At 46.6% G+C, this 23576-nt stretch overlaps 1 protein-coding gene across 1 annotated transcript in view; it reads left to right on the top strand.

Annotated features, from left to right (window-relative positions):
• The first annotated feature begins 2828 nt into the window (after positions 1-2828).
• LOC115797949 (rho GTPase-activating protein 44) overlaps positions 2829-23576 on the top strand; it is a 110097-nt gene continuing 89349 nt past the window's right edge. Inside the window, exon 1 of the mRNA XM_030754553.1 lies at positions 2829-3078. Within this exon, the coding sequence (XP_030610413.1) occupies positions 3026-3078 (53 nt within the window). The 5' untranslated portion in view covers positions 2829-3025. The remainder of the gene's footprint in view (positions 3079-23576) is intronic.

Here is a 23576-nt window from a genome sequence, read left to right as displayed (position 1 = left end):
CCCCTATGAGCAAGAATTTGGTAACAGTGGGAAGGAAAAACTCCCTTTTAACAGGAAGAAACCTCCAGCAGAAGCAGGCTCGGGGAGGGGCAGTCATCTGCTGAGACCGGTTGGGGCTGAAGGGAGAGAGACAGGACAAAAAACATGCTGTGGAAGGAGGAGAAGGAGAAAATAGAGAAGTACCAGGAGCTGAAGGAACAAGTGGAGCAGATGTGGAGGGTAACTTCCAAAGTTGTCCCAGTGGTAAAAAAGCTGTAACCCCCAAACCCCACAGAAATAAGCAGCCCTGAACTATCCAACACTGACATTATCTTTGTCCCTTTACTTTTAAGTAAAGTTGTCCATTTCTCACACTTGTACAGAAAATGTCATTGTAAAAATAAAATAGGTGATGTGTTATGGTTGACAGACAAACTCAGACAAAGGCAGAAATGAGCTCATTTCCACATAAAAAGTGGGAAGTGCTCACAGAACTCTCAGCAATGACTTTAATCTGGATTTAAACGCTTCAAATGCTGAAACAACACCGTTAATGAGGTCCCCAGAGCTGCTACAGCTCTCTTATTGTCTCTCTTTCGCACACACGTTCACATTTGTGTGGTTGTCTCTGAGGTCATGTCTTTCCCTACGCCTCCTACCATAACCACATCAACACAAGTAAATAGCTACTAAACTGTGTCCACATAAACAGAAAAATCAGTGTTTGTAACCCCTGACCTCCATCCCTGTGACTAACTCTTTAATTATCTCAGACAGCACTTTTACTCTGATAAGCAAATAAATGCTGTTTTTAAAGCTTGTTTCCTTATGTTTGGTTTTTAGTGTAATTGAAGCCATTTCTGTTCTTTACAGACTCTGCAAAGACCATTCAATTACTTTAAAATGGGTTATAAATGTTTTCATTGTTTTTAGAAGTACTCTTTGAAGCTACTCTCTGCAGATTTTAATAAAACCTTTACCACCAGGGGCAGTGTTTTGCTGACAGGTGTGTTGAAATGTTTTAGACTGTCAGCATTTCCTCAATGGTAAATAGGTTCCTAGTGACTTACCTGGTTAAATATTGTTTATGTTGGATCAGAGCACCATCTTGTGGCACAAAGCGGTGTTACACAAAAGTACAGTCCAGACCTGGTCAGTTTCAGTATCTACTCAACACAATACACAGGTGTTTGGACATAAGACCATATAAAATCATAGTCTGCTGATAGCTTCAGGTCATTTTGGAAGCTTTTAAATTACATAGTACCTTACTGTATATACATTGAAGGCATTGTGCTTATTGCTTCCTCCTCACCTCTCGGATTTTTAGACATTAAATTTTATATTTTTATTTTTACTCATAAAAATACAAAATAAACTTTTTCTCAGACTCTGTAGTGAGGCATGCCAGAAAAAGTTTGAGAAACACAAGAGTAAAAAAAAAAATGTCTGAAAATGAGCATTTTGAGCAGTCTGATGCCTTTGGTCATGTTTAATATGAACATCCACCACTGGAACAGAATATACACTCACTGACCACTTTATTAGGTACACCTTACTAGTACCAGGTTGGATATCCTTTTGCCTTCAGAGCTGCTTTAATTCTTCATGACACAGATTCAACAAGCTGCTGGAACATTCCCCGGAGGTTTTGGTCCATATCGACATGATAGCATCACAGTTGCTGCAGATTTGTCAGCTGCATATCCATGATGCAACTCTCCTGTTCCACCACATCCCAAAGGTGCTCTATTGGACTGAGATCTGGTGACTGTGGAGGCCATTTGGTTGCAGTGAGCTCATCATCATCATGCTCAAGAAAGCAGTTTGAGATTATTTGAGCTTTGGGACATAACCCATTATCCTTGTTGACAATTCTGCTGGAAGCAGCTATGAGAAGATGGGTACACTGTGGTCATAAAAGGATGGGCATGGTTACTCAGGCAGGCTGTGGCAATTAAATGATTCTCAGCTGGTACTGAGGAACCCAAAGTGTCCCAAGAAAATATCCCCCAGCAGAAATCCAGACTCATCAGATTAGGAAACATTTTTCCAATTTTCTGCTGTCCAGCTTTTGTGAGTCCATGCGAACAGTTGCCCCAGTTTCCTGTTCTTATCTGACTGGAGCGACACCCAGTGTGGTCTTCTGCTGCTGTAGCCCGACTGCTTCAAGGTTCAACGTCTTGTGTGTTCAGAGATGCTCTTTTGCAGACCTTGGTTGTAGCACTTGCTTAATTGATTTACTGTTGCCTTTCCATCAGCTTGAAGCAGCATGCTCATTGTCCTCTGACTTTTAACATCAAGACATTTTCTCCCAGAGAGCTGCCGCTGACTGCAGAGTTTCTCTGTTTCAGACCAGCCTCTGTAAACAGAAATGATCATGTGGAAAAATCCCTGCAGATCAGCAGTTTTTGAAATATTCAACAAACAATCCAAAAACCAACAACCTGCCATGTCCAAAGTGACTTAAATCACCTTTCTTGATGAACGAGTTGCTGTCAGTTGACAGATGTACCTAACTGAGGGGACGTTTTAGGGTGAGCTGCTTCATTAATGTAAGAATGAAAACAAAATATTAGAATAATCAAGTCGGACTGTAATAATGCCTGAAAGTAGAATTTATTTCCCTGTTGTTATTTTTACAGTAGACGAACATTTCTTAAATCAGGATTATAAATCTGGTGGTTTATCATGTCTGCGATGCTCTCCAGCAGGATGATTGTCGATAGACTACATTTCCCATGACGCACCGGTTGAGAACGTCGCGCTATTAGCGATGAGAGAGAGAAAGAGAGAGAGCGAGAAACTGGTCCAGCATCTCCGGAGCGGCGGAGCGGAGCGGATGAAGAGACACGCAGTCCTCATCAGCAAAATGAGGAGGAATTAACGCACCGACTGTCACCCGTGTGCTTCCCCACCGCGGTGCACGCAGTGGATGTTTAAACCTCCTCGTCTGCCGGAGACCAGCGCGGAGATCTGACTTTATTCCATCAATGAGATATGCGGAGTGGCTCTACCGCTCGGTGCTAACGCAGAAAAACACAAGATGAAGAAGCAGTTCAACCGAATGAGACAGCTCGCCAACCAAACAGTGGGCAGGTAAGAGATGGACCCGTGAAACGGGACCGCACGGAGCTGCATGCGTCCCGCTTTAATTGGCTCTGGGTCAAGCAGCCAAAGCAGGAATTCGTCGCCTGTGTGTGTGTGTGTGTGTGTGCGGTATTCTGTCATTCACGCGACGGGATTTTGCTGCTCAGCTGGTTTGATTTGCACAAAGCTTTAACTGTCAGTGGAGGTCACAGTTGCAGTTTGAACGCGGTGTGACTGATTGAGCTCAGCAGGGAGGAGCGTGCCCGCACGCAGACGCGCAGGGAGCTGACATGGTACCCAAGAAGCTGGGCTGCTGCCCACTGACCAATGAAATAAAAGCAGAGGGCGGCCTCACGGTACCCTGCTGCTGGAGACCAGATCTAGCCTTTACGAAGATGCTGAAGACATCTTTGAATCAAATAAGTGTGGCATGATGGGTGATCTGTGAAATTTTAATTGGTGAATGAAATATGGTTGTTTTGAATGCTCGATGAGGCGTTCAAAGACCTAAACTAAAACCCAAGTCCCCGCTTAGGGTGTAGTAGCCTACTTTCTGAAAGTGCAGGAAGTTTTGGGGTGGGGTTTGCAGTGATGTTAATTGGCTGAGCAATTTTTCCCAACATTTTACAAGTGACGTTTTTAAACTGCAGCTGTTTTTGTTCACTGTGCTTCAAATAATCATGAAACCAGAAGTTCGAGTATATGTGGACAGAGTGGAAGAATTTGAGGTGGGAATTCCCAGTGAGGCACTGGGACGCCCAATTCAGACAATACTGCCACAGAGGCAACTGGTGCTGCCTCTCAAAATCTCCCAAGTTGCTCTACCTGTCCACATGGCCCAGTTGCTGCAGTGGTGCAAGCCCTAAAGAAATCAACAGCTGATTTACCTTTTCTTACTTTTTAGGCATATTCAAACAGAACAGCCAGTTGTACCGTTTGCTCACAGTTTAGTTTTTGGTATTTTAACTTTGAAGATTGGACTGGTCTTTATTCATTAGTCAAGGCCAGAATTCACCTTAAAATTTCTTCAGCCTTGCATCATGCTGTTTTGTCTTGCTTTTTTCCTGAATTAATCTGAATTACAGTTCATCATCTAACTGTGTTTGCAGGGGTAATGACAGATTTGGCATTTTGCTTCCTAGACAGTTTGTTTAGTTTACTATAAAGACTGGAAGCACAACCTACAGGACTGGAGTTAGTCACTGTGTAGCAGAACTTAATTTTGATACGTTATTTAACTGTTTTGCATAATTTGATCAAATAAAACATATAAATGTTCATTAAAAGAGGACCAAAGATTGAGCCCTGGGGAACTCCAATTCCAATACAAGTGGGTAACTAAGCTAATACATGATTGTAGAAATGATTATACATGTAACATATGTGAATATTAGTGTTTTTTTTTTTTTTTAATTTATCATTAACTGTTCTCAATTTCTGCAGCTGATTGCTTTTAAAAGACATATTCCATACGTTGGAATATGAGTAATCATGGAGTAATTGGGAAAATGACATTTGAATCTTTCTGAGCTCCGGTGTTTACTGCAGTTCTATTTTCACCCTTGTTGAGGTGGGGCAGGGCGGCCTTTTGTACAAAAGCTTATAAAATGTAACTCCACCCTTTTCACCTATATATCCGATCCACAGTGAAATCCCAGGGCAAGTTCCTATTGTCAAAAGGACTTTTGAGTGTTTGGTGTCAAGATTCAACTCTAAAAAAATCCTCCAAGTTCAGCTTAGTGTTCAGTGACTCACCATTCAAACACAGTGGATGAATGCAGAAGTGATTAATCCTCAGTAAATCCAGACTGCACGAATTTGCATCAGATAGTATGCTAATGTGAAAATACTTAAGATTAATATGCTTAGGTTTATGTGATTTATTTGTTATCAGTCAATCTGGTTTTTCCTGCCTTGCCTGATGCTTCAGATAAATCTGGAGTCTATTAATCTCTCAGTCAAGACCTGAGGCTTGCTGAAAGTATATGGCCCATTTAAGCACTCACTGTTTGAAAACATATGCTTCCTCTGTCAAGTGTAAAGGGCTATTTGATCCATGTATCCCTATTATGTGGATGTGAGTCTACGTTTCCTTTGAGGAGGATACTGATGTACCGGTGTCGTAGCCTCGTTCAGGCTTCAGGCCAAGACTGATCAGGAAAGAATCACATTTAAATTCCAGTTAAAAAAGGTGTAGCTGAAGTTTTTCTCTAAATAGGTGTTGTGAAGACTTTGTCACTCCTTCTGTTTTCCAACCACACCCATAGCTTATAACTGAAAGCAAATACCATATGTCAACACTGCACCCTTCACTTGGTTTGTGTTGTGACGTGTTGTTTAACCCTTTAAAATTGTCACACAAGCTTAAAACAGAAACATTGCCGTGTTTGCAAATGGCACCTGTTTAATAAGGACACAGGATGATTTGTAGCCTGTTATTAACTGAATTACTACAGCTCCTTCCAGTTTATTATAAAGCATTATGCTGCACACTGCTGAGGTGATGTAAATACTGGGAAACCTGTTGGTTTTGCTTGGGTGATAGCACCAACTGACAGTGCTGGCACGCAGACAAGGTTTTATGGCAAGCAAAGCCTTTACTGTCGATTAATACTTCAAATTGTCCCTTACTGCTTTTGTCCTAAATCCTAAATTTCTCCTCCAGCAGGACAGTGTGCCCAAACATACAGTCTCATAAAAACCTACTGTGAGCATCAAGAAAAGTCCTGCAACAGATGAGCTGATCCTCACAGAGACCAGATCTCAGTACAGTCAGTCTGAGGTTACATGAAGAGACAGCCTAAAACCAAGCTCCAAACTAACCAAAAACTAAAGCCAAAGTCCAGAACTGGGATTTCCAAGCCTAAGCCCAAAACAAGCCCGAAAATGGGTGTGAAAGTTGTCCAAAACCAGAGTCCTCATCTTAGCATCATGCACTGAGTCTGGGTTTCCATAAAGAGATGGATAACGCCATGTCAGAACCAATGTAAAGGGAGCCAAAACAGCACAGTTAGGCTCAAACTAAGTCCACAGCCAGGTCTGAAACCAGTCCAAAATCAGCATAAACCCAAGTCTCAATTTACCCCAAAATCAAATTAAAAAAAAACAAGGTCAAAAAGCTGGTCTCTATTTATCCAAAACTGGAAACCTGATCTCATCCTCATGCAGTTAATCTGGGTTTTGATGAAGAGACAGACCAAGACAGCCTAAAACTAAGTCCAAAATCTGAAACCAGATTTAGATTAGATTTAAGAGTCCTGATCTCAGTGTTGTGCAGTCTAGGATTACATGAAGTGACTGAAGACACAGAGACAGCCTTAAACCAAGTCCAAAACTAAACTAATCCCAAGTCCAAAATATGTACAAAACAAGTCTAGAGTTTAGTCCAAATTTAAGTCCAAAACCATCTCTGAAATTGCCCTAAACCTGACACCTGATCATAAAGGATTACAGGAAGATAAAGAAAGCACTGGGATAACCTGAATCCCTGGGAACCTGCAGTTAGTTATCCCAGGTGCTCAGACCAAGCACTGAGTGCCTTGGAAAAACTGTGCTGAACTGCAGCTGGTTTAAAGCTAATTGTTATCAGCATCCTCAGTTTACTTTTAGAGGCTAAAACTTTTGCACAGTCTTCCTCTGCAGGCAGAGGTGCTGATACAGATCCGTGAAAAAGGTATTATTGCAGCTAATGCCCACAGAGTGAGTTTGGGAGAGGTATCAGAAATCCCTGGAGGACGTTTTCCTATTATGAAAAAAATGGGCTTGAAGGTACAAAATCTTTAATGCACTTCAACAGATAAAACCAAACAATTAGTGGTCAGCATACAGACTCAAAGATGCATGTGTGTGATAGGTCAGGTGTTCGTTTATTTCCCCTCATCTGCCTGAGAGCCGGAGCTCCAGAACCCAGTGAGGTGGAACGTCCTGGTAATGAGTTCTAACCTGTATCATAAGAAGCAGAACAGCAGGGCCAATTAGTCATATTTAGAGGGTGGTGCACAACATGACGCCGATGGCTGGCTGCACAGGTAATTGCTGAGATCTTCTCCATGACCTTGGCAGCCTCAAAGGCTTTAGACATCAGCTGCTGATGACCTCACCATAAACGACACGATAATTTGTCAGGTTGATGATTATCATTGCCCAATCAGTGCCTCTGAAACCCCCTAAATGTACACTAATGTTGACAAGTCATATTTTAGATTTGTCAACTGTGAAATTGCAGATTTGAGGCCAACTTTTTTTTTAGAGAATGGCCACATGCTGCTTAAGAGTGTAAATGATTCTTGTTAGCATTCGTAACCAGGTATGAGCTTCCAGAAGTACCTAAAAAAACATAACAAGACAAACTGGAAGCAGACGTATTGACCAACAGTGCTCTGCAGATCCTTTATTGTTCAGTTTAACCCCATTTGAAACAATTCAGTATTAAACAATCAATATATCAGAGCAGTTAAACCGATTTAGGAAATTCTGACGAGCACCTGGGGTTGTGGAGGTGATATATATCTACAAGCCTCATTTTCTGTTTGCATTGCTGCTAATGCTGTATTCCATTTACCTCCGAAATCTGATGTCAGAGCTGAGAGTCACTACCAAGTTGAGTGTGTTGTAGTAGTAAAGTCAGAAAAGCAAGGAAACCAGGATTTGTTTTGCTCTTTAGCAAGGCGGAGCCATACATGCATCAGTGCAGTGTCTGTTTCATGGAGAGGTCCTGTCAATGCACTGCATAGGCTTATCACAAATACACAACAGTGGCTGCACAGATTTCAAGTTTTTCAGTTTTATTACTGCTTGGATTATTAAGTTGGGGTTGGTGGACAGAAAAACTTATGGACAGATTTGCTTGAAATGTTTTATCAGATATTAAGTTTGGCTTGACTTAGAAGTGATTAACTTTGATGTGAATTTAATGTGAAAAGATTAGCACTGCAGCATACCCCAACATTGGATATTTCTTGACAAATACGAAATGAGAATAAACTGGGAGACATTTTCTTGACATGCTCTGAGGAAGAAGTCACAGGCTGATCTGCATCCAGATGGCTTTCTGGATCCATGAAAACACTTCATGTTGAGGAGGGACTTATCAGCCTTTGTGGAGAGATGTAGCTTTGGACTGTAATCCTGTTTCAGCTTCTTAATTTTCTCTTCTTTGTGACTGTGAGTAGCATAGATTTCATATTTTCTTGCAATGAGTCAACACCGAGTTGTTCATTTTTTCATTGTTCATTTTAAAGCTAATGCAAAGAGCTGTTGCTTAATCTTGCACTAATATTTTTAAAAGGTGGTTGCTGAGTATGTCTGAACAATCACAGTGCACCTGCGTCACTCCGAGTGGCATTTATGGCCCATTGATCTACATATTATGACCTGCTCAATAAAAGGAGCTGAATACAGAGTTGTGAGAACTATAACAGACCCCACAGTTCATGCAGTGTGGACACAGCAAAAGACAGATGAACTTACCTTTGACTAGAAAACCTTTTCCTTACTGATGGTGGTGATGGTGATGAGCAGGGTTGGATGTCACTGTGACACTGAGGGTAGTGTTAGTTACACGGTAGGCTTGCATTCCCTGCTTTAATCTTATCTTAACTGTAATGGGGACCATCCTTTATAAAACAAACATCATTTTGTACTCTGTGGGACTCGAAACTAGTGACTGAGGCCTCATCTGGAACATTTTCCCGTATCTCAATAATTGTTAGCCCCAAATCTGACCCATATTTGCAGTTTCTTTGGGCCACATTTGACCCTAACATTTGACCTTAACATAATGCCTGAGACAGCCATGCACAGCCCAGATTAGGCCCAAATATATCTGCTCTGGGTTTACTGAGGTAACAGGGAGTGGGCATCTGTTGTGCCATAGGCTTCAATAGGAGTCACCCCCTGCTGGCCATCAGAAGAAATGCAGATTTTAAGGCACTTCTACATTGGCTTTACTATTTCCATCTTTTATGGACAGTCTGCCTCATGTGAGCAAATGTGAAAATGCCCTGTTGCCATTCTATCTTAAGATTTTACTGGAAAACTGATGACAGTCTGGATATGAATGCATATTTTTTCCCGTAAAGCATTTGCATTTAATTTTTCACCCTTTACTATTCAGTTAAGAGCAACAGAAGCAACCAAGAGAGAAAGATTAAGCTCATACCATGTATTTTTTATCAGTATTAATTCACTTCTAACATGTTTATTCGCAAATTTTGTGTCTGCAGACTTACTTTGCAATATACTGAGCCTCTCAAAAGCTTGCCTAATGTGTATAACATGTCAGCTTTTCAGATTCTTATGTATTATTCATATACCATTGCAATTTATTTAAATATATTTGAGGAAATCAGTGTATTATTTATTATTCCAAAGCCTGTTTTATTCCACTCTCATTTTCTTTTGGAAGGAGTGCAATTTAAACTTTAGGCACGTTTAGTTTATCTGTTTCTTTTCTGAATTTCTTTGCCATTAGAGTGGCATTTGCAGCTTGCAGAAAACAGGCACACAGGCATTCTCGGCCTAATGAAGCATCTCCCTCCAGGATGACATTGCTGCATTGCTCCAGTTAAGGATATAGGTCAAGAGAGGTTCAGACACAGTTAAAATCATCTCTAAAACAGTCAGTCTGTAGCTTTAATCCTGCGTAAAGCTGCGTAAACTGTGTGGCTGAATGAAAATGTGTGACTCTGTGAGGTTATAGCAGGAAGGCGACAGGCTTAATCCTCTTTTGGCTCCGTCACTTCTTCTGCAGAGTATTTTTAACTCATCTACTCATTCACATTTTTGTGTGAGTGATAAACGAATGAGAGCGGTTATTTGCCTCGTGGGTTTGTGGACAGAAAAAAATCTCTATAAAAACATTTGTCCCTCCAGTAATCAGAAAAAAGACTTATATTTAGTCGAGGCGCTGTAGAGGAGGCTGAAGAATGTCACGGGGAGATAAGACTAAAAACCGCAGAAAATCTATTAACGACGTGTGGAAAAATGGATTCCTAATCTCCATCGACAGGCAGGAAAATTGTTTCCTTTGGTCATTGCATCATATTCAGGCTGCAGGTGACAAAACTGCAGAAACTGCTGTTTGTATTTGTTCCATTTTATTTATTTTACTCCCCAAACCATCACCTACTGTCAGCCCCCAGTTGTAGTGATTGAAGAGGACACGGTAAATTCTATCTTTCTTTCATAGCAAAAAAAGCCAGACGTACCCTTAATGGCTTCATTATTTTGGTTATTTGTTTCATGCATTGTCATTTTCCCTGACATTCTGAGCTGCAGGACAAAATAGTGACTTTGTGATTGATAGGTGAACCTGTGTGACCCGTACCGCTTGTTGTTCTCTGTGGACCGCATGCACGCCGGTGATTTCTGTGCTTTGTTGTTCTCCCTTTGATGAAACCTGAGAAAGTACCCAGCCATGCTTGTTAGGTTTTATTGGACAGCGGGAGGGAGGATGGCAAGACGTGCTGCCCTATGGTGATGCTGATGGGCTCATGGACCTCCGCGCCTGCCACGGTTTGATCTGTCAGAGCGAAAAGCTGAACAGTCTGACGCTGAGATTGATCAAAGAAGTGAAATGCTTTTTTCTCCCTTCATCTGTGCGCTGTCCTTTGATGTCCACCATCACCACTGTGAAACTACATTTTTTTATTAACAGTACCTATGTGAAGTGAAAAATATGCTGCTTACTGTGATAAACAAGGCAATAATCATAATATTTATGAAGTTGTGAGTGACCCAGCAGGTACAGGTGTAGTGTTACTAAAACATAGTTCAACAAAGGATTTTTCTAAGAAACAAATGAACCTGTTGATCAGAAATACTTCTTAAAAACCTTAAAAACCTTAAAAAGTCAAGATTTTGGGTTATCTCAAAAATTGGACCTATTGAGTGGTTAAAAAAAGTTTTTCAGTGGTGGAAACAAACTTCCATACTTAAAAAAAGTGACCAAACCTAAACGAGAGCAATTCATATACTCCATTATAAATGGAAAGTAGGAAAACTATAGAGACAATAATATAGCTAAGTAGGCACACACCCTATTCTCTCCTCATTACTATCACAGCAGATGGCTGGATCCACTTGTTAGGCCAGTACATTTCAAGCTGCTCCACCCTCAGCCTGCTCTGTGATGAGTCCATGACGGAGTGGAGCAGCAGACAGGTGACTGAAGAGAAAAAGTAACAGATGCTGCTTACGTATAAATCACTGACAAAATGGCACAAACTTAGAGATGGTCAAAGTGAGGCTTCATGAAACACTGAAGCGTTTGAGCCCAAATTGTGTCAAGGTTTTGAAACAGTCTGACACCCGTCTCTACAGCGCCACCTACTGGCCGTCTCTGCTATCGTCACATACTCCATCCATATTCTTCCACTTATCCAATTCAGGGTCACAGAGGGGGCCGGAGCCTATCCCAGCTGCTATGGGGAGAGGCGGGGTGCACCTGGACAGGCCGGTCACAGGGCTAACACAGAGACGACCATCCACACTTAGATTCACACCTTTGGGCAATTTAGGGTCCCCAGTTAACCCCACTAACTACATGCCTTTGGGAGGATGCCAGAGAGAACCGACGGAGACACGGGGAGAACATGCAAACTGCACACAGAAAGGCCCCAACTAGATGGTGGATTCGAACCTGTGACCTTCTTGCTGTGAAGCAACAGTGCTAACCACTGTGCCGACATTACGATCATGACGTCCTGATAATTCAGTTAAACAACGACACAGATGAGTAGAAAGTACCCAGCCAAACTACATATTATCCCAGACTACTATAAATGAAATATTTTGAAAAAAGGCTGCTGTGGTTATTGTGATTACCCACAGAATTCTGCCTGCTTTGTAGGTGGGGTAAATGCAGGCCCCAAAAATCTCTGTGAAAGGTGTTTTGTATATGAACTGTGAATGAATGGAGTTTCTTATAGAAAATGTAGCTAAGAGAAATCTTGTAACAATGTCTACATTTGTCATATTCATTTGTTTTTCAGCAGTTTTTGGGTTCAGTCGGCTTCTTTTTTCTGACCTCTTCAGCCTTGGAAAAAAATCGATTCATCATGTTTTCGCCTGTCCTGCGCTCATTGCTTTCACCTGTTCTTAACTGCTTTCACCTTTGTCTCATCGCACCTCAGTTTGCCTGTTTTCTGCATTTTTGGTTTGGACTTTTAGTTTTGTGCCCAATTTTATTCTCTGTTCATTCTTTATGCCATCAGCCAATGAATCAGCTTGCTTCTTATTTTTTACTGCTGTCGCCCCACATTTGGGTTCCCACTAAACAACATCGTGTCACATCCATTTTGCAATCATTAGTAAACCTGCGAGCAGTCAAGTAAAGCCCCAGTAATTGATTGATTGTCCATTTGGACTTCCACTTGTCTATGAGAGGGTGTAGAAATTCCTCATCGCTCCTGAATCCAGCTGTGCACACTCCTGTGCTTTATTGGCCACTTTCCACAACATGTTTTCCAGCTGAGCTTCTGTGTTTTGTTGTGTGGTGCAAATAGCAAGTTCCTATCTTGCATGTTTATGTTGGGTTGGTACAAACGTCTCCATAGAGCTGAGCATAAATTATGCTGATGTTTTTCCCCCTTCCTCAACCATCCGGCTGAAAGTTAATGAGCCCATTTGTCAAACAGGGAGCTGCATAATTCCAGTATCATCCACTGGATTTGATAATTGATTGCCCTTTATTTTGAACATAATTAGGTATTCAGGCTGCTTTGCACAGTGAGTACAGTGGAAATATGCTGACCTGAAAGCAAAATGAAATAATTAAGGTTAGTGCTAATGGTAGCTACAAGCTGACAGGGTGAAGAGGAGCTGACATGGATGGCATTATGTTTACAGTGTGAAGTGTTGCATCTCTCCAGGCTCCTCTGAGGTGTTGATGCTTCTTATGAGCATCATTAGAGGCATTTTTTGTCTACCAGTGCACACTTGTGTGCCTTATTTGTGTGTGTGGGCTTATACCTGTACAAGTCTTCCTCATTAATCAGATGAAAGGCCGTTAATGATGAATTCCTGCAAACAGTTGGAAGCTGGCCCGTTCTCCTAGCTTCACAGTAATTATGCGTTTATGAGACAGACTAGTAGCCTGTCACTGCTGAGGGAACAGAACACAGTTAAATAACTTGGAAAATGCATGGATTTTGTTTTGCTTTGGGAGTGAGATGAGACTTTCTTTTTGACCATCACACTCTCAGTTAAGTCATCTTCTTGTGTCTGTCATGGCCGGGGAGGAAACAGGCGAGGAATGGCTGACACGAAGGACTCCAGAAGTCAGCGTAACTTAAAAGGGATTTATTTAAGCAGGGGGAAAACAAATACAAAAATCTTGGAAGGGAGACGACGGTCAAACACAGGGAACACACGGGCACACAACATCAACGACGCGACAGAGAACAAATGAAAACTGAGGGCTAAAATACACAATGGGTAATCAGGGCAAGAGGAAACAGCAGGGAACAACAGGTGAGGCAAATGAAACTAATTACACAGGGGAAGCAAAGCTAAACACAAAGCACAAGGACATCACATTGGCAAAATAAAACAGGAAGTGATAAACCAAGGAACACGCAGACAAGTCACAACACTGGGAACATGACAAACATACAGGGAGGACAAACTCAGGAAATAACTATTAACACAAAACGCTGGGCCAACGGCCCAGGACATGACAGTACCCCCCCCTCAAAGGCCGGCTCCCGACGGCCAAAACCAGAAACAAAACCAGACAAGGGCGGGAGGCGGGGGACCAGGAAGGAGGGCCCGAAACAAAAACAGACAGGGAGCAAACAAAGTCAGGAACAAACCCAAAAACACAAGGAAGCACTGGAGCAAGGGTAGAGCACAGGGGCAAAAAACAATAAGCAAAAGGAACAGAACAAAGAAAAGCAATGGCACAAGCTGAATAACAGTCCAAAAACCAGAGCAAAACATGGGGATGAGAAAACAAAAAACAACCGGATGAAACAAAAAGCGACGGCACAAGGCCGGAGAGCTCCAACGTCCAAAACAGGGGGTCGAAACAAGGAACAGTCCAGGAGCTATAACAAAACAAAAACAGCAGGGGAAAAAACAGTCCACAGTTCAGGGGAGTCAGTGGGAAATCCAAAACAAAAAACACAGTTCAGGAGGCCGCAGAGGCCAAGGGGCCACAAAGCAAAGTCCCAACGAGGGAGGCCGACCGCGCTCCCAGCGGCGGCGGCGGCGAGGACGAGAAGGAATCACTGGAGGCCGACCGCGCTCCCAGCGGCGGCGGCGACGACGAGGGGGAGTCACTGGAGGCCGACCGCGCTCCCAGCGGCGACGACGAGGAGGAGTCACTGGAGGCCGACCGCGCTCCCAGCGGCGGCGGCGACGACGAGGAGGAGTCACTGGAGGCCGACCGCGCTCCCAGCGGCGGCGGCGACGACGAGGAGGAGTCACTGGAGGCCGACCGCGCTCCCAGCGGCGGCGGCGACGGGGAGCAGGCACCGGAGGCTGACCGTGCTTCCAGCGGCGGCGGCGGAGACGAGGAGAAGACACTGGAGGCCGACCGCGCGGCATGCGGCGGCGACGAGGAGGGGTCACTGGAGGCCGACCGCGCTCCCAGTGGCGGCGGCGACGAGGAGGGGTCACTGGAGGCCGACCGCGGGGCATGCGGCGGCGGCGACGGGGAGCAGACACTGGAGGCCGACCGCGGGGCATGCGGCGGCGGAGAAGGGCGACCCCGGGCTCTGGTGGGGAACCCTCGGGTGACGTGGAGCGCTCGGACCGAGCAGAGACCCCCACCGGCTCGGACTGAGCGGGATCCCCTGGCTCGGAGCGCTCGGACTGAGCGGAGACCCCCATCGGCTCGGACTGAGCGGGACCCTCGTGCGCGGAGCGCTCGGACTGAGCGGGACCCTCTGGCGCGGAGCGCTCGGACTGAGCGGAGACCCCCATCGGCTCGGACTGAGCGGGACCCTCTGGCGCGGAGTGCTCGGACTGAGCGGGACCCCCTGGCTCGGACTGAGCGGAGACCCCCATCGGCTCGGACTGAGCGGGACCCTCTGGCGCGGAGCGCTCGGACTGAGCGGAGACCCCCATCGGCTCGGACTGAGCGGGACCCTCTGGCGCGGAGCGCTCGGACTGAGCGGAGACCCCCATCGGCTCGGACTGAGCGGGACCCTCTGGCGCGGAGCGCTCTGACTGAGCGGGACCCCCTGGCTCGGACTGAGCGGAGACCCCCATCGGCTCGGACTGAGCGGAGACCCCCATCGGCTCGGACTGAGCTGAGCCCATGGGCTGAACGGGGCCTACATAGTGAGGCACCGGATGCGTAGGCTGGGACCGCGGAACAGGGCACACTGCTGCTTTATTGAGCAGCAGGGGCTGCTCGGGGAATAGCCGAGGTGCAGGGGACTGCGTGGAAGCAGGCCGGGAGACGACTGGCTGCGTGGAAGCAGGCCGGGAGACGACTGGCTGCGTGGAAGCAGGCCGGGAGACGACTGGCTGCGTGGAAGCAGGCCGGGAGACGACTGGCTGCGTGGAAGCAGGCCGGGAGACGACTGGCTGCGTGGAAGCAGGCCGGGAGACGACTGGCTGCGTGGAAGCAGGCCGGGAGACGACTGGCTGCGTGGAAGCAGGCCGGGAGACGACTGGCTGCGTGGAAGCAGGCCGGGAGACGACTGGCTGCGTGGAAGCAGGCCGGGAGACGACTGGCTGCGTGGAAGCAGGCCGGGAGACGACTGGCTGCGTGGAAGCAGGCCGGGAGACGACTGGCTGCGTGGAAGCAGGCCGGGAGACGACTGGCTGCGTGGAAGCAGGCCGGGAGACGACTGGCTGCGTGGAAGCAGGCCGGGAGACGACTGGCTGCGTGGAAGCAGGCCGGGAGACGACTGGCTGCGTGGAAGCAGGCCGGGAGACGACTGGCGGCGGGGAAGCAGGCCGGGAGACGACTGGCTGCGTGGAAGCAGGCCGGGGGAGATCTGGCTGCGTGGAAGCAGGCCGCGAGCTAGGGAGATCTGGCTGCGTGGAAACAGGCCGCGAGCTAGGGAGATCTGGCTGCGTGGAAACAGGCCGCGAGCTAGGGAGATCTGGCTGCGTGGAAACAGGCCGCGAGCTAGGGAGATCTGGCTGCGTGGAAACAGACCGCGAGCTAGGGAGATCTGGCTGCGTGGAAACAGACCGCGAGCTAGGGAGATCTGGCTGCGTGGAAACAGACCGCGAGCTAGGGAGATCTGGCTGCGTGGAAACAGACCGCGAGCTAGGGAGATCTGGCTGCGTGGAAGCAGACCGCGAGCTAGGGAGATCTGGCTGCGTGGAAGCAGACCGCGAGCTAGGGAGATCTGGCTGCGTGGAAGCAGACCGCGAGCTAGGGAGATCTGGCTGCGTGGAAGCAGACCGAGAGCTAGGGAGATCTGGCTGCGTGGAAGCAGACCGAGAGCTAGGGAGATCTGGCTGCGTGGAAACAGACCGAGAGCTAGGGAGATCTGGCTGCGTGGAAACAGACCGAGAGCTAGGGAGATCTGGCTGCGTGGAAACAGACCGAGAGCTAGGGAGATCTGGCTGCGTGGAAACAGACCGAGAGCTAGCTGACACTGGGGCCTGAGAGGGAGCTGACACTACTGGAGCTACAGAAGGAGCAGGAGCTGAGGGAACTGGGACCAAAACCGAAGGAACTAAGACAGGGGCTGAGGGAACTGACTGAGAGGGCACTGAAACAGCTGACACTGGGGACCGAGGAAGAGTTACTGGAGCTGACTGAAGGCGAGGGAGAGCGACTGGAGCTAGAGCTGACTGAGACCCTGCTGCTGCAGCTAACACAGAAAACTGATGCGAAGGCTTGGACCTGGCTGCCCCCACCCGCGGAACAGGTGCGAGTGCCGAGGTCAGCCCGTCCGTGGCAGCCCCCACCCGCGGAACAGGTGCGAGTGCCGAGGTCAGCCCGTCCGTGGCAGCCCCCACCCGCGGAACAGGTGCGAGTGCCGAGGTCAGCCCGTCCGTGGCCGCCCCCACCCGCGGAACAGGTGCGAGTGCCGAGGTCAGCCCGTCCGTGGCCGCCCCCACCCGCGGAACAGGTGCGAGTGCCGAGGTCAGCCCGTCCGTGGCCGCCCCCACCCGCGGAACAGGTGCGAGTGCCGAGGTCAGCCCGTCCGTGGCTGCCCCCACCCGCCGAACAGGTACAGGTGCAGGGGAAGCTGGAGCTAAGGGAGCTGGAGCAGGGTGAACAGAGGGAGCTGGAGCTAACTGAGGGGTCTGGGACTGCGACTGAGGAGGAGCTGGAGCTACAGCTGACATGGAACACTGCGACTGAGGGGGAGCTGGAGCTACAGCTGACATGGAACACTGCGACTGAGGGGGAGCTGGAGCTACAGCTGACATGGAACACTGCGACTGAGGGGAAGCTGGAGCTACAGCTGACTTGGAACACTGCGACTGAGGGGAAGCTGGAGCTACAGCTGACTTGGAACACTGCGACTGAGGGGGAGCTGGAGCTACAGCTGACTTGGAACACTGCGACTGAGGGGGAGCTGGAGCTACAGCTGACTGGGAAGACTGCGACTGAGGGGGAGCTGGAGCTACAGCTGACTGGGAAGACTGCGACTGAGGGGGAGCTGGAGCTACAGCTGACTGGGAAGACTGCGACTGAGGGGGAGCTGGAGCTACAGCTGACTGGGAAGACTGCGACTGAGGGGGAGCTGGAGCTACAGCTGACTGGGAAGACTGCGACTGAGCAGGCGCTACAGCTGACTGAGGCGAGAGTGGCTGGGGAGGAGCACGGCGACGCCGGGAGCGCTGCTTCCTTCGCGTTCTGTTGGAGTGGGAAGCACGATTCTCAGCATCCAGGATGTCCACCAGCAGAGGTGAATCAATAATCTCCACATCATCTGGCAGCCAAGAGAGGTCTGGGGAGGCGGTGGGCTGTGGGTGAAAGGATGAAAATGACGAGGTGGGAGAGGTGAGTTGAAGGGATGACGGCGGATCCGGAAAGCGAGGCAGCGCCTGTGGTGCTGAGCTGCAGTGGTGCGGAGGAGACGACGGAGGTGAGATGACCGGCTGCAGGAGAGGTGAATTAGTGATGGCTTGGAGGAAAAAGGTTGTGTCTTTGCCCTGGACAGGGCGACCAATATTATACAGTTTAGCTTGTAAGTTTTTCCGGAGCATGATTATGGAATGGGCAAGGGAGGCAGTGTCAGGATGGGTGAGGAGCCAAGTGGAGGAAGAAAAAAGTCTGCAGCAGAAAATTGCCTGAATAATCTGACGGGGTTCATCAGTGGCATGAATGATGTTCCTGGAGAGATCTATGAGCTCCAAAATCACTTCCTCTTGCTCGGAGGGGCTCCTGGTATCCGCGGGGTCCATAGTCTGGTCGCGTCGTTCTGTCATGGCCGGGGAGGAAACAGGCGAGGAATGGCTGACACGAAGGACTCCAGAAGTCAGCGTAACTTAAAAGGGATTTATTTAAGCAGGGGGAAAACAAATACAAAAATCTTGGAAGGGAGACGACGGTCAAACACAGGGAACACACGGGCACACAACATCAACGACGCGACAGAGAACAAATGAAAACTGAGGGCTAAAATACACAATGGGTAATCAGGGCAAGAGGAAACAGCAGGGAACAACAGGTGAGGCAAATGAAACTAATTACACAGGGGAAGCAAAGCTAAACACAAAGCACAAGGACATCACATTGGCAAAATAAAACAGGAAGTGATAAACCAAGGAACACGCAGACAAGTCACAACACTGGGAACATGACAAACATACAGGGAGGACAAACTCAGGAAATAACTATTAACACAAAACGCTGGGCCAACGGCCCAGGACATGACAGTGTCGTCTTCTTCTGCAGTGATTTAATGAAGCATCTGGAGAATTAACCCCCCAGCTCTTTAATCTACATTTATTTTTTTTGCCCTTTTTCTCTAAATTCAGTGAAAAATGAATCTACATTTGAATGGAAACCAAATTTAGGACGATCTGTTATGTAATGTTTTTATGGAGCATCTTAAGGTTGCAGTTAACAAAGCTGGGACTCAGGGTCTCAGGGAGCATGTGTAATTTTACTGTGACACTACCATAAACTGATCTGAAGTATAGAATTTGGCATTTGAGCCGTCTGAGTTTGGGGATACCAGACTCAATCATTTTGGGACAGGGGGGCAGAGCTGGGTAGCGATCAGCTAATACTATTGCTGGCTCTGTAGGTTAGTGAGGTTGTAACTCACTGTGATAGTACTAAATTTAGGCTGGAGCCATTGGGTGCCACTGCTACCACTAAATCTTACCTTCACGTCTTTGCACTACACATTTTGGTTTATGTTAATCGAATAACAGAGTGTGAGTCTGTTGTCTGTAGATGTGGGTGTCGGCATACTTTTGAATACAGGAGAGCCAGGCTAGCTGTTTCCTAGGCTAACACGATGACTCTGCTTCCAAAAATATTGAGACTGATACAGAAACTGTATATAAAAGATGGAAGAAGTCATTGCAACATCATCTATTAGCTAGTGAAGTCTCGCTGAGCAGTTTCACTGTCACCAGATCTTACAAGCTGGGGGTGGATCTGACTGTGGAAACAAGGACTGCATGCTCATTGGCTGATGAGCGTTCCTTGGTTTAGCCTCCTTTTGTACTTAAATAATAACCATAACTTATAAAGGGAACCTAATGTACATTCAAAATGACCTGAAACTACAGATTGAGCCCTTAAAGTTAACAGGAAAGTGGTTATTGATGTAGCAGAGCGAGGGAGCTGAGGGCCGTTTTCCTGTTAACTTCTCTACAACTGATCTTCTATTAATAAAGAGATGCTAATGTTAGTAATTTGGATACAGAAACATTTCCAGCTCTCCTGCTTTTCCTTACCGGTCTTCACTGACTGCCTCTCATGCTCATTTCCATGCCTGTCCTGTCTTCGCCATCCTGTTAGTTTGACATCCTCTGCAGCCCCTCAGTCCTCCAGCATAAACTTTACTTTGTGAAAGCACAGCACCTTTTGAAATGTTGCTTTGACAGTTCTACCCTGAAGGCAATTAGCATAGAGCGAGACGAGATGATATGGTGGGACTGTTGACAAAAATAGCCTCATCTGACACGACAGCTGATTAGATATTCTCCTGCAGCTCAGAGAACTGGATCATGTATCAGTTTTAATTACTGCGATTCTGAAAATAAGTGCTGATTTTAGGTTAAAATATGAATAAAAAAAAAAAAGCATCACAGACACGTTCCTGGTCCTGTCTGTCAATGCTCCTTCGAGATGGCAGGTACTTGGGTGAATTTGAGGGAGTTACTTGGGGAGATGTCATTGCCGGTGGAGCGTTATTGAAATCACTGGAGTGTGTTGATGGAGATGCTGCTCTGGGTTGTTGCTGAACCACCAAGGAGCCGACAAACAGATGCCCAGCCTCCTCAGCTCTGCTCCTCCTGCTGCTGATCACAAGCTGGCATTTAGAAAATAGTTTTTCTTATTTACAGAGTTTGGAAATCAATCAGCATGCTGCTTAGATGCCAGCTTATTTATTCAAACAGCTTCGCAGGGAGGGGGTTTTACATCTTTTTTACCTTCGGGGAGGTTTGACTGAGAACAGTTGCTGTTTTCATTTGAATATTTATCAGATAACTGGGAGGTTACAGATATGATAAGACTTCAGATTAACCCGATGACACTGCTGCTGCGGTGTTTTCTCCATCCATAGCAGGCTCGTTCTCACTCCCAGGACGTGAAATACTGCTGTGATGCACAAGCTGTCCTTCAGCAATAGTGAATGAGAATTAGGACAAAAAGGTGAGGCAGTGATGTAGACGACAGAGTCTTGGCTCTTTGCTTTGCTCTGTTTTCACGTTGTTAAAAATTACACTTAATGATATCTAGAAGGTCGTCACCAGGCGCCTCTGTGCTGAGACTGGTCTCTGTGTTTGGGCACTAATGAGATGGATCTCTTAATGCCAACTCATAATAATCTTATTTACAAAAGGACCCCTTTTTGTGATACTTTAAATCATCTTTCAGCATGCAGGGTTACTGCTGCGATGGGACATGCAAAACGTGACTCTTTCAGAGCACGTGGAAACCGAGTTAAACAAAGCGACTAACAGGACACCAACTGCAGTCTAGGCTGACAGGTTCCTGACTTATTCCACTTGCAAACATGGACAAGGTGTCTTGTTATGGAGCCACTACGCTCGGGGTTCTCCCCTCGGCGGATGGTGGCGTACAGCAAACGTGATGTCACAGAGGCTGGTGCAAGCCCCCACTTTGGTCTTGTGGATTTTTATAACTCGGTCATTTTAATGATACACACAGAAGCTCAGAGATTTACATATTATACAGACATCAACGCGGCAAAAAGTTTGAAAAGATGATACTTATGGTTTGGACTTCTCCTCTTGTACCAGCGCTGAGGTGGAGGTTTGGTCTGAGTGGTGACACCTATTGTTCAGGAGAATACTGCAGCTGGTACTCGCATCGTCAGCACTGTGATGATGTCACCATCGGCACGCAAAGCGACCAATGCACTAGGTATGCTGGGGGCCTTAGGATTTTTCCTAGTTTGAAGGAAAAATGCATGGTTGGCGCCCTTGTAGTAAAGTTTCTGCACAGAAAAATCTATGTGGTCCCAACCAAAACCAACGGGCAGGCATAAAAACATGCATATTCATCCTGTAATGATGTGTGGAAACATAACGCTGGTGCAGTGTGGACTCTAGCAATTTAAAACAAATACCATTATCTCTCTGTGTCCAATAATTGCCGTGGTTGGTGGGTTAGGGAATGCCACCAAGGGACCTGTGTGTTATGGTGAGACTCCAGTTGCAGTACTTGACACCTCTGGATGATGACATGCAGTCAGCAGTTTATCTCGATGACAGTTTTGAGAAACATATGAACCGCCCTTAAGTCTTTGTCTTTGGCTGCTTCAGCTGACAGATGAAGAGTAGTTTAAAAAACACATGTGAGATTTAACTAGACTAATGTAATCTGCACATGATTCAGTATTTACGGCACCAGCAGCACCACAGCTTTAACCGCTCAAATCCTATGATTGTTTGAAATCTGCGCTTCAGAAAACACCCAGATTCAGTCAGCTCCTCAACCCCCAGAAAAACTGAACAAAGTTTGGCTCTGTGGATCGAGGAGATGACGAGAATTTAGAAGTGTGTCCACTTCACCAAGAGAGTTGATTCAGCAACTCTTATGGGATTGAACCTGTTGTGGAAACTTCCAGAAGCATCTATAAAACAAGTGATGAAAAAGAAATTAAGCAAGAAAATTTTATTAAGAACACAATGGAAATTATTAGGATATTTAGTAAAAAAAAAAAAAAAAAGTATCCCTCATTTTTATTATTGTGCCCAATGGACATGGAAAAAGCAAAGGTTTTAATGTCAGAGTGGATGGAATATTTTAAGGGTTGCACTGTTGCTTGAAAAAACCCAACATTTTAAGTCATCTTCTCAGTTTCTGGGACTATCTGTATGTACACACCTGAACCCATGGAGAGATTTGTGTTCAATATCTTACTGAAAAACTGTGGGTGTTAATCTGCTGCTCCTCTCTTCTGGTTTCAGTCTTTCCACCAGATGCTGCAGGGATTTTCTCCCTTATCAGCCGCAGGGGCATTAGTGAGGTCTAACCCTGATGTGGGCTGATAAGGCTCACAGTTGGTGTTCCAGACGGTCCAGAGGGGTTTGATGGGGTTGATGTCAGGGCTGTGTGCAGGCTGTCCTTCTCATCATGGTGAAACAAACAAAAAACTATCAGAAAACACAGAATCGGGTGCCCACATCCTTTTTAGTGCTTCACTGTCAACATGTAAAGGAGAGAGTGGCAACAGAGAAAACGATTCCCCACAACTCCTGGGTGCATGTGTCCACATGGCATTATGTGACACACCCATGTTGCTGTGGCAGCCGGGGTCCCTCAGTTCTGTTGACACTGATATTATCCACCCATCCCCGACCGTACACCGCCTATCCTGTGTGACGAGGAGCACCCGGCACAGCTGAGCCATCCTGGAAACATTAGCTCAGTCGAGACCGGTTCCCACCTCTCTGAAAAACAGCCTGCAGCCTCTGCAGACTGTTGAACACTGTCAGCTGAAACCAGAGACATGCATCAACACCAAGAGGCGCCTGAACAGAACAGGAAATGACATCACTGCGGAGCGGGTACTCCCAGAGCTCCTCAAATATTTTCACAGTCATAATTGACCCTAATTGTGAGATGAAATCCACTGAAGTGGCTGCAGGAGGTGAAGGCAAGCCGATATCTCTTTCACAGCTCTGCAGCTGAGCGTTGCCGAGCTGCCAAGAAAGGTCCCAGAGAAAATACATCACGTCAACATCCTGTCACCCTCTGATGCAAACAGGAGAGCTCGTGTTGATGAGGGAGTGTCGGAGGGGGCCCACAAGTAAACATTTCTGAACTGTGATGGAGTGCAGCTTGAGGATACAATATTTTTCTCTTTCTCTGTGACACGACCGCTGATGCAGTGATTCAGCCTGAGGTGAATGGGACAGGAAGTCAGTTG

This window comes from Archocentrus centrarchus, chromosome 19 (genome assembly GCF_007364275.1).
Source record: "Archocentrus centrarchus isolate MPI-CPG fArcCen1 chromosome 19, fArcCen1, whole genome shotgun sequence".
Classification (NCBI taxonomy): Eukaryota; Metazoa; Chordata; class Actinopteri; order Cichliformes; family Cichlidae; genus Archocentrus; species Archocentrus centrarchus.
Note: the sequence above shows the minus strand (reverse complement) of the source record. Positions and strands in the feature narration are given on the sequence as shown.